General features: G+C 28.7%; 1 protein-coding gene across 1 annotated transcript in view; it reads left to right on the top strand.

Moving 5' to 3' along the window:
* The window catches only part of LOC142318906 (cytochrome P450 4g15-like), a 46,392-nt gene that overhangs the window by 14,305 nt on the left and 15,685 nt on the right, over positions 1 to 16,402 (top strand). Inside the window, exons 3-7 of the mRNA XM_075355557.1 lie at positions 1,404 to 1,510; positions 5,513 to 5,786; positions 8,714 to 8,780; positions 10,901 to 11,027; positions 14,048 to 14,246. Of these exons, the coding sequence (XP_075211672.1) occupies positions 1,404 to 1,510; positions 5,513 to 5,786; positions 8,714 to 8,780; positions 10,901 to 11,027; positions 14,048 to 14,246 (774 nt within the window). The remainder of the gene's footprint in view (positions 1 to 1,403; positions 1,511 to 5,512; positions 5,787 to 8,713; positions 8,781 to 10,900; positions 11,028 to 14,047; positions 14,247 to 16,402) is intronic.

The raw sequence follows: 16,402 nt of genomic DNA, 5'->3' as shown, positions 1-16,402 counted from the left end.
TTCCAGGCCCGCGTCAAGCCTGTCATCATCGTTTTTTGGTTTCTTGGATCTTGTTTTGCTGACAGGTCTCTGGCTAGGAAGATCGTTCAGCGTCCCTACTGCATTCCCAATGTCCCCCTGATGATCGTCTGTACTACAGTTGGTGTACAGTGCCCTCTTCTGTGCCTTATTCGGAGCATCTGGAGGTTGGGAAAGGTTAGGAAAACCGGTCTCTGAAATCTGGTTTGCACTCCCTTGAGATGTTCCTAGGCTGCATGGGTTTGCCTCTTGCAGGTTGCAGTTTTTCGCTACATGCCCTGGTTGTTTACAGAGGAAGCAGGATACAGTATCGACCGAGAGATATATCCAGTACTGTGAATCATCGTAGGTTAGGTGCATGGTGCTTGGTAACTATAAGATATTCAGGGTGTATACTACCTGGCGACAAAAACACAGGACATGTTCGTAGCCCGGTTCTGGGACAACAACACACTGGTGGCGGGGGAGGGCAATCAATAGTTGACCCAAGGCGGATGCCAGAATGCTTAAATTAAATTTATTGTGCTTCTCGGTAATTGATTTATCAAGATCAATATGATCAGTCACCATATCTACTCAGATTGTCTGTAGTTCACTTCTGTCAGGTGTCTTCTCACATACATTTTTACAAATCTTTTCTTGGTCAGTCACACTCATAACTGTTCCCTTGTACTCAGAGGTAGCAGCACAGTTGAGATATTTGTTCGTCATAAACAAATATCTCAAATGTGCTGCTTCACCAGCTGGGACGAATGTCGAAACAGTCAAACTTGGAAGGTTATGTAGGATTATGTGGCTGCAATATGTAGGATTATGTAGACAGCTGTTTTCTTTAATTTTTATATTCAGTAGATTTATCTACCTTTCTTAGTTTTGTTATAACTAAATCACATGTTAAAGCGTTTTGGATGTATTCTATTTATACTGCTGTACCAGTACAGAGGTACTGGTACTGCTTCTCTTTATAAGCCTTTATATAGCTTAGATCATACTCTTTACCCACTCAAATCACACACATTTTCTGGCTGGTCTAGTCCATCTATTTATTTTATAATTATCTATTTCTTATTCTGAGTAAATTATGATTCTTAATTATTAATCTTTCATTTATAATCGTTTTTCCTACTACTTTTTTAATTTAAAAAATTGTATAAAAGGAAAAAGGTTAAATATTATAGGAAACTGAAGAATTTGTAGAAAGTAAAAAGTGGTTTGACTAATTAAAAATTTTTTATGTTTACTAAGAAAACCAACACACACACACACACACAATATATATATATATATATATATTTGTATATATTATATTCATTTGTGCGCAGTATAGCAACATAATTAAATATTTAGAGATTTTATTGTTTTTCATTATAATTTTTCTTTTTCAGAAATATTTGATCGTCTCTACGAAAGAAGTAAAGAATATGGTTCAGTAACAAAGCTCTGGATTGCTCATAGATTATTCGTATTCATTATGGATCCAAGAGATATTGAAGTAAGATAAAACAAGACATTAAAGAAAATAATATTTATTATTAATATCATGAAATATATTTAGTTTATTTTAAATGTTTAGCTGCAAACCAATATGATATTTTTGGATTATGCGATATCAGTCGTCAGGCTGAAAATAATCACTCATTTTAATATGCATTATTGGTTTAATGTTTAATCTTGCCTTTACATGATCTATGCAAATGGAATTAGATGAAAAAACATTTTTCATTATCGTATAAATTTACTAATTGATAAATGTATAATTTACCTCAAGGAAGAGTATAAGTCTTAAATAATTAGGTATTTATATTTTTTGTTTCACTATCACTTCGAAATATTAAACATTTGTTTAGTTTAGATTTTTTCTTCAAAATTTTAACTTAATGTCAAATTTGTTTTATATTAAACAAATATTAATTTTGGCAAGAAATGAATCTAATAAAATATCTATCATCATAAAACTTACACCAGTGCTAAATTTATTACATTAAAATTAAAATTGCATCTAAAAATTTTAGATGTAATTTTAATTACATATAGTACTTATAATAGAGTCAGTATAGTACTTATATTATTATAGTACTTACAGTGGTCTGTAATAGACTCTTTCTGGGTTCTACTGCTCAGAAAGCTTCAGATCATTTCAATTAATCAGATTACTAGTTGTTCATTGTTTGCTTAGAGGAACAAGAAGTCCATTCATGATTTAAATCTTGTTGTAGCATATATCTCAAGCCCTGTAACCAATCTGTTCAGGATCTGACAAAACCTATTGAGGAAGGAAGAACCTGCCTGATAACATCATGGTAACATGACCTGGTATGACATTAATTGTCATTCCTTTCAGCCGCCTTGAATAAAAATTAGTAATTTCCAGTTTTTCAACCAGGAGCTATTCTGGAACATAGTCATTCAGAGAAGAACTCAAATCTTTATGGATTGGCAAGGGAGATTTATTAAAGATATACCCAGAATCTATTTTTGCCAGTATTCTAATGATGGCAGTATTACTTTGGTATTATAACTGCTCAATACATGAAGTCGGTCTATTGGTAGGGGTAGATTGGTGTGTGTTGGTTGTTCTCATAGCATTCCTCAATTGAGTACCTCCTTGGAAATGTAGGAAGTTTTGGTTAGATATTACTATAGATAGTATTTTGTTCCTGTATGAACTAAAACCAATTTCTTAATTTTTTGGATAGCAGCAGCATCTGCACCTCCTTCCAGTGGGAGCTTAAAGTTAACTAATGGGGATTTCGTTCAAAGTTAATTATAATATTTTAGATCTCTTCCTCAACCATCAAGTTTTGTAATGTCTTTTCTTCTACTTATGTAAGAAAGAATCATCAGTCATTGTATTATACATTATTCTGCAACAATCACAATATCAGTTTAATGTTTTATATATTTTTACAATGTTGCTCAACTCTTTTTTGATTACTTTTAAAACTTTTATGATTACTTTTCATGGTTTAAAAATGGATATGATGGGTTTACCAAGAAAATTAAATTTTTTTTTTTAATTTCTAAAAACAATCATTTTAATTTTTAAGTACACAATTTCCTAAGTTTATTATTTATTTATTTTTATTTTAATTATTATTTAGAGGTTAATTATTGTTTATAGATCTAACTTGTTTATAGATAATTATTGTTTATAGATAATAACTGTATAGATTATAAAGTTATTATCTTTTTTTAATGAAAATGTAAATATAGCATTTTTAAATTGGAAAATACTGACTTATGTATTTTTCAACTAACTACAACTTCCTCCTATCTTGGTATAATCAAAATAGGAAGTACTATAATGGTAGGGAGTACTGTAATGTTATTATGTGTTTATTTTTGGTAAAATATCCGTTTTGATATAAAAATTAATATATTTATATATTATTTTGATATATTAGTTAATATAAAACAATAATAAGTATATTAAACAAAAAATTAGATAAAAACTAAAAACTGGTGTTTTATTACATTTTAAACTTAATTCATCAAATATGACATATTTTGATTTATGAGGCACAGACTTCCCTTTCCTTCTCTAACTCTATTATAATTTCATGGAGACCCACTTCGCCTAGAAACATTAAAGTTTAAGAACAATTACCTTAACACTTTATATTACAACACTAACTTTCAATTATGAGTAACTACATTTTAAAAACATCTGATTAACAAAAAATGTGTATAAAATACATAATTAAAAAAAACAAATATACAACAAATCTTTTATGGAAAATATCATGTTTTGATTTCTGGTAATGTATAAAGTAGGGTGCAACCTGAAGTTTAAGAATTATAAGTTTTTTGCATTTTCACAAACTGAGAAATTCAGAAATTCTTGAAATTTTAAAAATTTGGATTACATATAGATTTAATTTCACTGTGTGTTAAAAGTAATTTCATATAACCTTATAGTAACATCTATAAGCTGATAGTATATTTCCTTTAACCTGCTATTTATAAGAAATTTTCACCCATTTTTCCATTAACTGATGTTCAAAATTTCATTTTCAATCAACAGAGGTTTTAAATTGTCAAGTGTATCAGAATTGTTTGATTATTTCAATTTATGAATAATACCAATCTGATAAGCACGCAATATTAATTTTTTTGTGACCCTAAAAGCTGTAAGATGTGATAATATATTTCTACGATATTTTCTGGGTGAGTTAGTTAAATGCTTTATCAAGTTCTAAAGAATTTCTATGGATAACAATGATTGTCAGCTTCATAATTTTGATTGTGAACTCCTCCAGTATTAGGCAGGTTATATACCAAATTTATCACTGTTGATTTATTGAGAATTTTGGACTTGAGTTATTTGAACTGGCACTTGTATTTCACACGTTTAAAATGTTTATACGCAAAATAAGTCCTATGATACAAAAAAAAATTATTTTTCTGTATGATGCATGTGACTACAGTTTTGCCATCTGGCATGTTGAGTAATAAAAAATTTGCCCATGCTTAAATTATACAGCCTCAATCTAAAGCTGTTATCAATCATTATTAAACAATGAAAATTTGGTGTACAAGCTGTAGTTTATTTATTATATTACAAAACCAGTATTCACTGGTGATAACAGCATTAAGTAAGAAGAGTTCTTGTCCTCTGGACAACTTGTGATGGGGTAAGTAGTTAGTTTTTACTGTATAGTGGAGTTGTTTATTCCCCATATGATGAGGTCAACCTCTTTTGTCACATTACCAATTTATTGTTAGTATATAAAGCAGTTCTCTATTTAAGGATTGTATTTGTGAGGTAGCTGTAGCTACTCTTCCTCCAATAATGATGCACCCTTATAATATTGTTTCATTGACAGAGAAAATAAGTTACGAGGGATGAAATGAATTTGACAATTGTAAATACTGTGTCTCTGATGTAGACACTGATGTATGTTTTGATAACTTTCTTTCTAATAACTTTTCTAACTTCTTTTTTCACATAAATATAAGTATTGTATGATGTGCATTTATTTGTTGATTGGTTTGAGAATATCAAATTAAGAAAGTACATCGAAAATAGTCAGTGTAACGGGCTGTTCATTATAGCAGATTAATGAACTATATTTTAAGTAAATAATTACAACTGAATAAGAACTAATAACACTGTATTTATAACTTTAAGAATATGAAACTACATTGCTATGATGCAGAGGCCGAACTGGCATGCATAGAACGTATTGTCGGACTTCTTCTTCTCAGCTGACTTGTCCATACACTGAAACTGCAAACAAAAGATTAAAAAAACTAATACTAAGAATGTCCCCAGTCCTCCAGACAGCACTGTCAGCTGGAGGATAATTTTAAACCCAACAGTCAGTGTGACTAAATTTGATTAAGTAGAAGTACGCATACTAGGAATTTATTTAACTCACACTAAATTGATTGCTAAAAGAAATAATAATCTTATTTTTAAAATAAGATTAAAGGTTATAGAAAATAAAAAATTTTCTTAACTTATATAATATATGTTTATTTTTGCTTACAGCTGATTCTTGGGAGCAATGTACATATAGACAAAAGTGTAGAATACAAATATTTCAAGCCATGGTTAGGTAATGGTTTATTAATCAGCTCAGGTGATCATTGGAGAGCACACAGAAAACTTATTGCACCAACATTTCATCTTAATATCCTTAAATCATTTATTCCTTTATTCAATCAAAATAGTAGAGCAGTTGTTGATAAAATGCGAAAAGAAATTGGAAAAGAATTTGACTGCCACGATTATATGAGCGAATGTACTGTGGAAATTCTGTTAGGTATGTTTTTGAATTATCTTCACTCTCATTATCCTTAGTCATTCTAACTATAAATTGTTAATTTATCCAAGGTGTTCATTAATTTTTATGTTAACTGCTCCTATTTGGAGAAACAATTGTTTTATTGCAGATAATAACAAACGTTTTAGTGTTTCGTCGAATCAACAGTTGCAAATATTATTTACAGATGAAGCAGATATTCAATTTTAAGTTCTGATCAGTGATATTTAGTTTTTATTTTTTTTTTAATTAAAAAATTATTCATTTCAGCTTCTACTAAGACATATGCAAACCTGTATAAGTTATAGAATTGTGTGTAATGCATTGTTTCAAAACAAAAATGGGTACGTTAATATATTGATTTACACTATTACTCCCAGAATTTCTTAGGATTGTAACTTTAATAAAGCATTTTAGATGCAAAAGAGTACAATTTATAGGTTTTTCTCTGAGGTTAATGATATTTACTTTTTCGTTCTTTGCAATAAACTTGGATATAAGGTTTTAATTGTAGAATTGAATATTACTTTTATTACAAACTGCTTGACATGCAAGCAAAATATACCTCAGAATAATCGGCTCACTGAATTAATCAACAGGAAACTATTTCAATGCTTAAATTTTCTACTAATTATGGTATGTGATAACTATTTATTATTTTTGAGAATAACTATGCCGTTATCAAAAAGAAGTTATGATTCATATAAGGTGCTTACAGTTGTTACTGTTATATTAGCTAACAAACACAGTAATAATCACAGAGATAAGAAAGTAAAATGTTCACATTATTAATACAGAACATGAAGATAGATCTATTACATGATTTATGAGTTGATTATATTGTGCAGGCTGTTTTGAAAATTATGAGATAATTGATTTTCACCTAAAAAATGCTGTTAACTGAATAACAGAATATTCAAATCTACTTAAAAATTATTATATAACTTTTATTATGGTATGAATTTTCTGAAATAACACAGAATCATCACATGTTACTAGTGTATACACAATAGTTGCTTTATATTTTTTGGGCAACTTCAAAATCTTCTTCAAGTATTAATTGTCTTTCACATTAAGTATGCTATAGGAAACCTGTGTAAGTAAGGTAGTCTAGATTTAGAGTTAATTTGAATTCTAGTTGGAGTTACTTTATCATTAAATTTATTATAATTTTTCTTTTATGATTTATATAGTATGTCGGAGTGATGCAGATGGATTAGTACTAGTCTTCTCTTGTAAGAGGTTACAGGAGATACAATACTTTGAGGCTTTTCCGAATTAGTTATTTTAAAAAATTTATGGTTCCTCAAAATCGCCTTTGGCAACTGTTCTTTTGCTGGATCCTAATCAATCACAAATCCTTGTCTGTCTTGATATAACAAAATACAGGTATATTCATTATAAGAGCAAGGGACACAGCTTCCTATAAGTCCTGAATCAAGATATCTGCAGACTTTTGGAAATGTCATATATATCAATCAGTCAATGTAATTTTCAGTGGTGGCATTCTCTGATGATTGTAGTATCCTGAGTGCTGTATGAATGAACAAACATATGGTACAATGTTTTAGCAATAATGATTGGTTTGCATTCTCTCCCACCACCACCTCGTTCAGTCGCCCTAAAGCATACGACCAAATGTCTGTGCCACAAACGTCTACCGAGCCTCGAACAGTTTAGTGACCAGTATCCTAAATAGCTCCTAGATCTTACTTAACAGTGTGAGCGGACTAAGCATGGTGCCATACACCACCGGCTTACGTGTCCCAACCGCTAACTTGTCATATATTTGCTAATATGGGTAGGCGCACCCCATCAACTACTAAAAATAAATATGACATCCATAAATTAAAATTTATTTCGTCGAGACAGCAATTTGCTACCACACCTAGGTTGGCTGAGAAGTGTTTTAGCAATAAGTCTATCGTCTGAACAACACGTTCTATCCTATGAAGAAAAATAAATGGGAGTTTGAAGAGCCATTTTGCAGCCAATCATTTTGTAGCCAATATAAGGAAAAATGTGGCTAGTATTACATTCAACATTATTTAAATTTTTTCAGTAGTTTGAGTGCTTGTTATAGCTTTACACTGAGAAATTATTTTTTAAATTTGTCTTAGCAAAATTTGAACCAAAAATCAGTTTATTAGATCACCAATACTGCTGCAGTAAGTTATTAAGTACTAAAAATTATGATTCCTAAAATGATTTTGTTATATATTTAAATATATCGTTCAATTTTTTTTTTATAACCACCACAATTTCTCAGAATGAGATTTGAGGTGTTATTTAATATATATATATATATATATATAAAACAAAAATTACAGTAAAGTCTGGGATATAATTCAGTAATTTAACATCTATTCAATGTATGGTGTGATACATGAGATTAGGTAGCTGGAGACTTCAGAAGTGCAGTAGCAAATATACCTCCTTTAATGTTCACATTTCATGACAGCTCCATCGTGCAGATAACTGTAGATATTCATATCTCATCCCACCTTCTAAAATTTTATAATAAATCCTAACTATTGGACAGTTCTTCAAAATAATATTAAAATGTTATGATAATAATAATGTTAAAAAATGGAACTTTTGTAACTACATCAAAAAGTTATATATTGTCTATAAAAAATTACTTTTAATTATTAGCTAGCATATGAACTAACATGGAAGTTCAGGTAATTATAATTTAATAGTGTTGTCAAATTATAGAGTAGTTATTCGACTTGAAATGGGGCATTAATGTCTATAATAAATTACGGTACTGGCATTATATAATTTTGTAATCAGAATGTCAGTTTAAGTAAATTTACATAAAAAAAATTATGTTTTAAAATATATTTAGTACTTTTTGAAAACTTTATGTCAATATTCTTAATGTTATACTTGTATAATTATAATTTTCTTTGTTTTTAATACAGAAACTGCAATGGGTGTAAATAAGAAGACACAAGATAGTGGTTTTGAATATGCAAAAGCTGTTATGAAGTAAATAAATTACTCAATACTTAATTAATAAAAAAAAAATTAAATCAGAATAATTTGTCATTGTATGATAATTACATAGATGGTGTATTCTAATATTAACTTACAACATAATTTGCTAAAGTTCCTTTTTATCAAAAATATAATTTAATATTATGAATATTCTAATAGCCTTATTAATATTATACTTAATATACAGTAGCTTAAGCTTTTTAGGTACGATTAATAATGGATGGATTATCGAACAATAGTCGGATTTAATGGATTTAATAACAATAGCGATCTTCCTGTCCTGTTGTATATCGTCAGAAAGGGTATTCAAATTTAAAAAGTTATTACTGAAAAAAAAAATTTAACGTACTTTTCATTTTAATTCAAAAAGTTTTACAATCAGAAGTAAATTATTAATAAATCAATATATTTAAATAAAAATAAAAAAAAAGTTAAAAAAAAAAAATGTATATAAAGTCGAATTCGAACCGATGTGTGCATAGTTACGGGATCCGACACGTTCTCACTTACACCACATATCTACTTAAACGATGTGAAACAAAATTTATATATACGAGGTATGTGAGAAAAGTAATGAGACTGACTTTTTACATACCTAAATTTTTTTTTTCGAACAACAATATTATTTATCCCTTCAAAGTAATTCCCTTGGGCAGCTATACACCGCCAGAGTCGTTGTTCCCTCTCCTGGTGGCAGCGCTGGAAGGCTTCAACTGGTAGGGCTTTTAGCTGGTCGGTCACAGTTTTTTGAATGCTCTCCAGAGTTCCAAAATGACGTCCTTTTAAGACATGTTTCAATTTCGGGAAAAGGAAAAAAGTCACAAGGACTCAAATCAGGTGAATAGGAGGGTTGAGGAACCGAAGGAATGCGTTTTGAGGTAAAAAATTCCCTGATGGAAATGGCCGTGTGACACGGGGCATTGTCATGATGAAGCATCCACTTGTCTGCATTTTCTGGTCTCACGCGAATCATTCTTTTCCTGAGCCTTGCAAGGACACCTTTGTAAAACACTTGGTTGACAGTTTGTCCTGGAGGAACAAATTCTTTATGCACGATATCCCTACTGTCAAAAAAGCAAATCAGCATGGTTTTGAACTTTGATTTGCTCATTCGACATTTTTTCGGTCGAGGAGATGACGGAGTGTGCCACTCTTCGCTTTGCCGCTTTGTTTCAGGATCGTACTCAAATATCCAGGATTCATCACCTGTGATCACACGATTGAAGAATACTTGGTCATTGTCATTCTCTCAATAAAGATCAAAGCACACGTTTCTTCGATTGCCCTTCTGCTTCGTTGTGAGGAGTTTCGGGACCAGTTACGCACAAACCTTTCGCATATTCAAATCGTCTGTCAAAATTTTACGTACGGTAAGTGTTTAAATTTAGCTGTTCACTTATCATCCTTATCGTTAAACGATGGTCTGATCTCACAAGAACTCTCACACGCTCACACGCTCTCAACATTTTCGTCAGATTTTGAAGTTGATCCTGTCTCTCGATGTCTCTCTGAGCGAGGTTGATCTTCAACGTGTTCTCGGCATTCCAAAAATGATTTGTGCCAGCAGAAACTTGTGCTCTTGATAAGCAATGTTTCCCGTAGGCCTGTTTAAACTTTACAAAGGTCACACTCGCGGATTTCCCAAGTTTAACACAAAACCTGATTGCACAACGTTGCTCTAAACTCCGATGCTCTATTTTCGTAACACACATCAAAAACACAACTTCACTGATGGCGCTGTCAAAATCTACCAATCTTATTACTTTTCTCACACACCTTGTAAACTAGTATAAAATGCTGATACGGACACAAAAAAAGTGATGCTATGTGGTGTCCATCACAATGCAATTGTGTAACTGTCCACTTTATTAAAGGATTGGAGGGTCGTATCACCTTGAAATGAGATAGGTTTAAATGAAGTGCGGCAAAAAATGTGTATATGTAATGTAATAGGCGTACAAGGAAGTTATGTGATGTCCACATCAGATTTTTTATTTTATACTATAATCTAATTTTAAGTTATTCATTCATAATTTTTTACTTTTTCATAATTTTTTTGTTTTGTAATAAAGCAAAGTTTTAATTTATATATTACATTTTTATGATTTTAGAATGTGTGATATATTACATACAAGACAACTTAAAGTATGGTTAAGACCTGAATTTATATTTCAATTTACTAATTATGGAAAACTTCAAGTAAAACTGTTAGAAATAATACATTCTCTTACAAGAAAGGTAAGGGAAGTAAATATTTTATATTTGCATATATTTTATTTTTATATATTATTTATTTAAGGATTATTCTCTTTTATTTATTTATTTTTTTTTGCTGAATTGAAACCAAAGAGGTGCTTTACAAAAAAAAAAAAAAAAGAATTCAACTTTTTCATCATAAAAAAACACATATAATGTATTATACATTAATACTTATAAGATTAAATATAAGAAGTATTTATAAGATTTACTATGAAAACAAATTAATTTTTACTCTAAACTCTGAAAGCACTGTAAAAAAATATTTAAAATTACTTATATATTTTTTGGCAAACTACTTAAAAAAAGAAATGTTTAGATCAACTTTTCGAAATTCGAAAAAAATTATTATATTCAATCTCTTATTTATATATATTTTTTTTATGAGGTACGGTCATCAGTTACTGTGGTTATTTAGCATAAATGGAAATTTTTAGCGTATGAAAAATACCCTGTCTGATCGGGATTCGAAGCCAGGACCTCCGAATGAAAGGCCGAAATACTAAAATTCGCGCCATTTAGGTCGGTATTTAATCTTATTTCAGTTAAAACTACACAAATAAAAATTATTAAAAATAAACTGACTATTACTTGTGTCAAAATCCACAATTGCTTTTTTAATTTTTGAATATTCATTACATTTAATAAATATTTTCCCATGTTTATGCAAAGATAATAAACACTAGAAGGTTCACAATACTTGACCATTAACATTGACTGCTAAATTCGATCTCTTACTTTCCTGGTAGCACCATAGCTCTTGAGCTATGCTGTAAGAAGGTAATCAGTTAAAAGATGAGGTATGAGTTTTTTAATTTCTCGACGTTTCATTATCTAGGAACCCCCAAAAAAGGGATAAAAGAAAGAAACGCGGTATGTACGTGTGTTGGCGTGTTTAAATTTTAACTGGATTAAGTAATTTTTATGAAATTTTGGACATAAACTAGTGTATATGTGGTAATTTGTAAATAAAATTTTGGGATCAATATATCCAGGGTGTGGGGGCGTTTGGAGGCAAATTTTCTCAAAATTTTGAAAACATAACCTCCACATGTTTAAAAAAAAATTGCCTCGAAATTCCCCCTTCACCAAAAATCGAAATAAGTATTTATTTATTTATTGTATATTTTTTAACCGATTTTTTTCAATGTCTTTCTAGGCGTAGTAGTAGTTCAAGCGACCCAAAAAAAAATACTTTAGGGGCAAAATTGCGGGAGGGAGTCGATCAAAGTTTAAATATATCAATTTTTTTGTATTTTTTAAACTTGTTTTGGATTATTTAAACTTTTATTACTATTAAAAGATTAAATAATACATTTTTAGTAATAATATTAGAATAAAATTTCATTATAATTCACCCTCCATCCCCCAAAAAATAAATCTTTGGTAACTTTTCATTGGTTGTACATTTTTTTGTGGAATTTATTTAACATAGTAAACGTATAAAAATTAAAATATTTTCTTGGAATATGTTTTTGGAGATGGAGGAGCAAAAAAATACAGAAATACCAATTTTTTAAAACTTCTTTTTTTATTTAATCATATAAGGATAATTTTATAATAAAACTTAATCATAAATTACCTCCCACCCCAAATAAAATCTTAGGTAACTTTTTTCCATGTATAATTATTTATTTATTATATAAGAATAAATAATTAATGCCTGGAAAAATTATAATTTTGTTGTCTGCTTTTATATTTTTCATTAATACAACAGTATAAAAAAAAATTATAATTATACATAATTATAAGAATATTTGTTAAAAAAAAAATCCTGCGATTTTATTGATAAAAAAAAAAAAAAAAATATTGTAAACACGTAAAAATAAAATATTTTTTTCAGATGTAAGTTGTCATCAGAATGTAATATTACCTCCTTGACCTTTTATAGGTATAATAAATATGCAAACTATTAAATAACAGGTCTTTAATTAAAAGTTGATAATTGTGAGATCTAAATAAAAGATTAGAAATAATTAATTTGTATCTTTAAGGCATCAAGGATTTTACGACTTTTGAAAAAGTAATCGATAAAAATAATAAAAAATAATAACTGCACTCTTTAATTAAAATTTTAATATAGGCTACAATTAAAATGACATTTATATAAATTTCATTTAACTTCTAAAAACTTTCTATAAAAAAGGAAGAAATTCTTCGTTAGATTCGAATGTATTATTTTTTTAAGTGAGTACCTTATCACCAAATAAACAGATTTCGATGATTTTTTGTTTTTTCTAAAGAAAAATTTTCAGGAGTTCCCGTAGTAAATTTCTTCTGGATAACTTAGATTAAAGATTTTTAAGTAAAAAGAGTTGGATCATCTATGTAGCTTATTTGAATAAATTTTTTGTTTGTCGATTCTGTTACTTAGTATTGAATTGCTGCTATAACTTAATATTATACAGTCTATTGGAACTTTAAGAAAATTGGTTGGACTATTTCTGTTAACAGATCCTAAATTTAAGAAGCAGATCTATCAGGGTTTTGATAGAATTCTCATTATTATATTATGTACGAATATATTCTACCTATATAGAACTACTACTGATTACGTTAACTTATACTTCTGTATTTTATCGAGCCTTATTACCTCGCCATTGGTTTTAGTCTGTTACATTATTTCTCTGCATTATTTTTTTGAAATTTTTATCGAGATCAAAGTTGCAACTTTTCTTTCTCCAAAACGTTTATTTATTTAAAAAAAAATTAACATGGATAATTTTTTTAGGCTTTTTTATATGCATTACCTTTATTTAATTAGGCATTTATCTTTTTCCTCCTAGAAATATTTTATGGAGCATGAACCAATCAAAACTACTTTCTTTCAGCTGCAAATTTCTTATTAACGTTTCATTTAGATATCCACATACATAAAATATTGTAAAATCATGTAGTTTAAAAATTAAATATTTATAAAAAAATATATTTACGTTTATATCTTAATGTGTATTTTAAAAGTATCATTAAATCAATATTTTTGTATTACATATGTTATTTAGGTACTTAAAAAAAAGAAAGAAGAACATGTAAAGCGCCAAAAGAACATTTTATCGGTGCAATCAACTGTTGTGCCAGAAGTAAAATCTTCAACTACTGAAGAACAGATAAAGAAGGAAACTAAAAGTGAAAAAGAAAACTTCTCTTTTGGTCAATCAGCTGGACTTAAGGATGACTTAGATGTTGACGACAATGATGTCGGTACGAAATAATATTCCTTTTTAGGTTATAAATACTAGTCCCGTAATCTTTTACAAAAGCCAACGCCACAGTAAAATTGAAGAAAAATCAGAGAACATTCTTATTTTATATTCATATAAATTGATCAAAATATTGAAATGTTCGTTGTATTCGAAAAAAGTAAATGAGATCTTTAAATGTCAGAATAAGTTTCAGAATGAAATAATAGTATCCATATTTCAAAAACGCTTAATCTAGTTTTCAAAACTTGAATAAAATTTAGAATTTTACCTAAATTTTTGATAAATGTAACTTTATTAAAATTGAAATCGTCTTAGACTCTAAATAATAGAAACACTGTAAAAATAATTTTTTCATTCAAGCCCTTTTTTAATTTAGCCCTGTTTTCAAAAAAACTACTTTTCAAGTAGTTGTTCATTTCGAAAGCTTTAAAACACTACGGAATCTCTAAAATACTATTATAACAAGCAAAAATTAAATTTTAAAGATAAATGTGCAATTTAAATAACTGCGCTTCTAAACCACTCCTCGAAAAACTGGAATACGTTATGCGATAAGTTTAGGTAAATCTTTATAAAAGTTATAGAAACCTACCAAAAAAAAAAAGAAATAGATCGTAAAAAATATTGAACAGTTACTAAATTTAATTTAGAAAAAGATGAATAGTCAACATATATATTTTCCACAAAATTTATTTTAATGTTTTATGTTTTTATTACCCAACAAAGTTATTTTACGTCAAATATTAAAAAAAACGGGAGCTTTTACCCCAATCTATTGCTTTTCACTTCAGATTTCTCCAAAAGTTTTTGCAGATAAGGTTCTGGGACCTATTTTATTCGATTTTTAAGCTCAAAATCCATAAAAAATCACTAATTCTGGCCCCTTAATTAACTAACTTCCTAAAAATTTTAGTACAATCTCATTTCACCAGGAAATCAGAGCGAAATATTCCACTAGCCGTAACACGCGAACGAAGCATTTCAGAATATATGTTTATATGAATTTTTTCTATTATTTTCACGAGTAAAATAGGTTATGAAAGTTCCGGGAGAACTTTGTGATACACTCTGTATATTTCTCCAAATATTTTCCAGTTACTGTCGAATCTGGTTATGTTTCTATAGGCAAATGCAATTACTGCTGCCTGCTTTCCAGGCCTGACGATCCTGCAGATGTGCAATATAAATATAAATGTGTACCAGTAAACATGTAGTCTTGAACAGACTCAGGTCGACCGTTCCTGTTGACGTGTGGTTAATTGAAACCCAACCATCAAAAGAACAGCGGTATCCACAGTCTAGCATTCAAATTCATATAAAAATAACTGCCTTTACGAAGGACTCGAACTTTAGAAGTTTCGACTTCGAAAATCAGTTGATTTTACGATGATGAATTTAACCACTAGACTAACCCGGTGGGCTAAATAATCAATAATTTTATTAAAAATAAAAATTTGATACATTCTATATTCGCATTTCGACTGTAAAACAGTCATCATTAGTAGATAGAGAATAATTAATAAAATAAATACAAAAACGAACTTAAATAATTTTTAACCTATATAAAAAAAATATTAACAACAAAAATAAAAAAAAAAATAATGAAATATTACAGAAAGTATTTTTATGTGTATTTCCAAAATAAAGAAAGAAAATAAAGATTATATATATATATATATATATATATATATATATATATATATATATATATATATATATATATATGGTTATATATATATATATATATACACTATATAAACTATTGTTTTGGTGGTGTATAAAAAACGTTAAAGATTAGTTTAAACTAGCTGTCACGCTCTGTTACCGGAAAGAGATCAGAGAGAGATTATCTAGAGAACCTCAGGCTAGTTAACGGCTTTTAATTATTTCTTTGCAATTATTTTTTTATGTTTTCAAGAGAGACAGCTTCTTTCATTTCTTTCGATTTACTTTATTTTCATTCGGTCTGCATTTTTTATATTAATTAAAAATAAAATCCTGCAAAAGATTTTAAAAAAAAATACTCTTCAATTCTTTAGATTTGTTTTTTTTTTAACCAAATTAGGTTAATAAGTTATTGCTAGTCATGTAGGTATAGTTTGACGATTTTAGAAATCAAAATTAAAGAATTGACGATACATTTTTATTTAATTC

The sequence above is a fragment of the Lycorma delicatula genome, chromosome 2 (assembly GCF_047948215.1).
Source record: "Lycorma delicatula isolate Av1 chromosome 2, ASM4794821v1, whole genome shotgun sequence".
In the NCBI taxonomy this organism is placed as follows: Eukaryota; Metazoa; Arthropoda; class Insecta; order Hemiptera; family Fulgoridae; genus Lycorma; species Lycorma delicatula.
The sequence above is the reverse complement of the archived record's forward strand: the minus strand, read 5'-3'. Positions and strand labels throughout refer to the sequence as shown.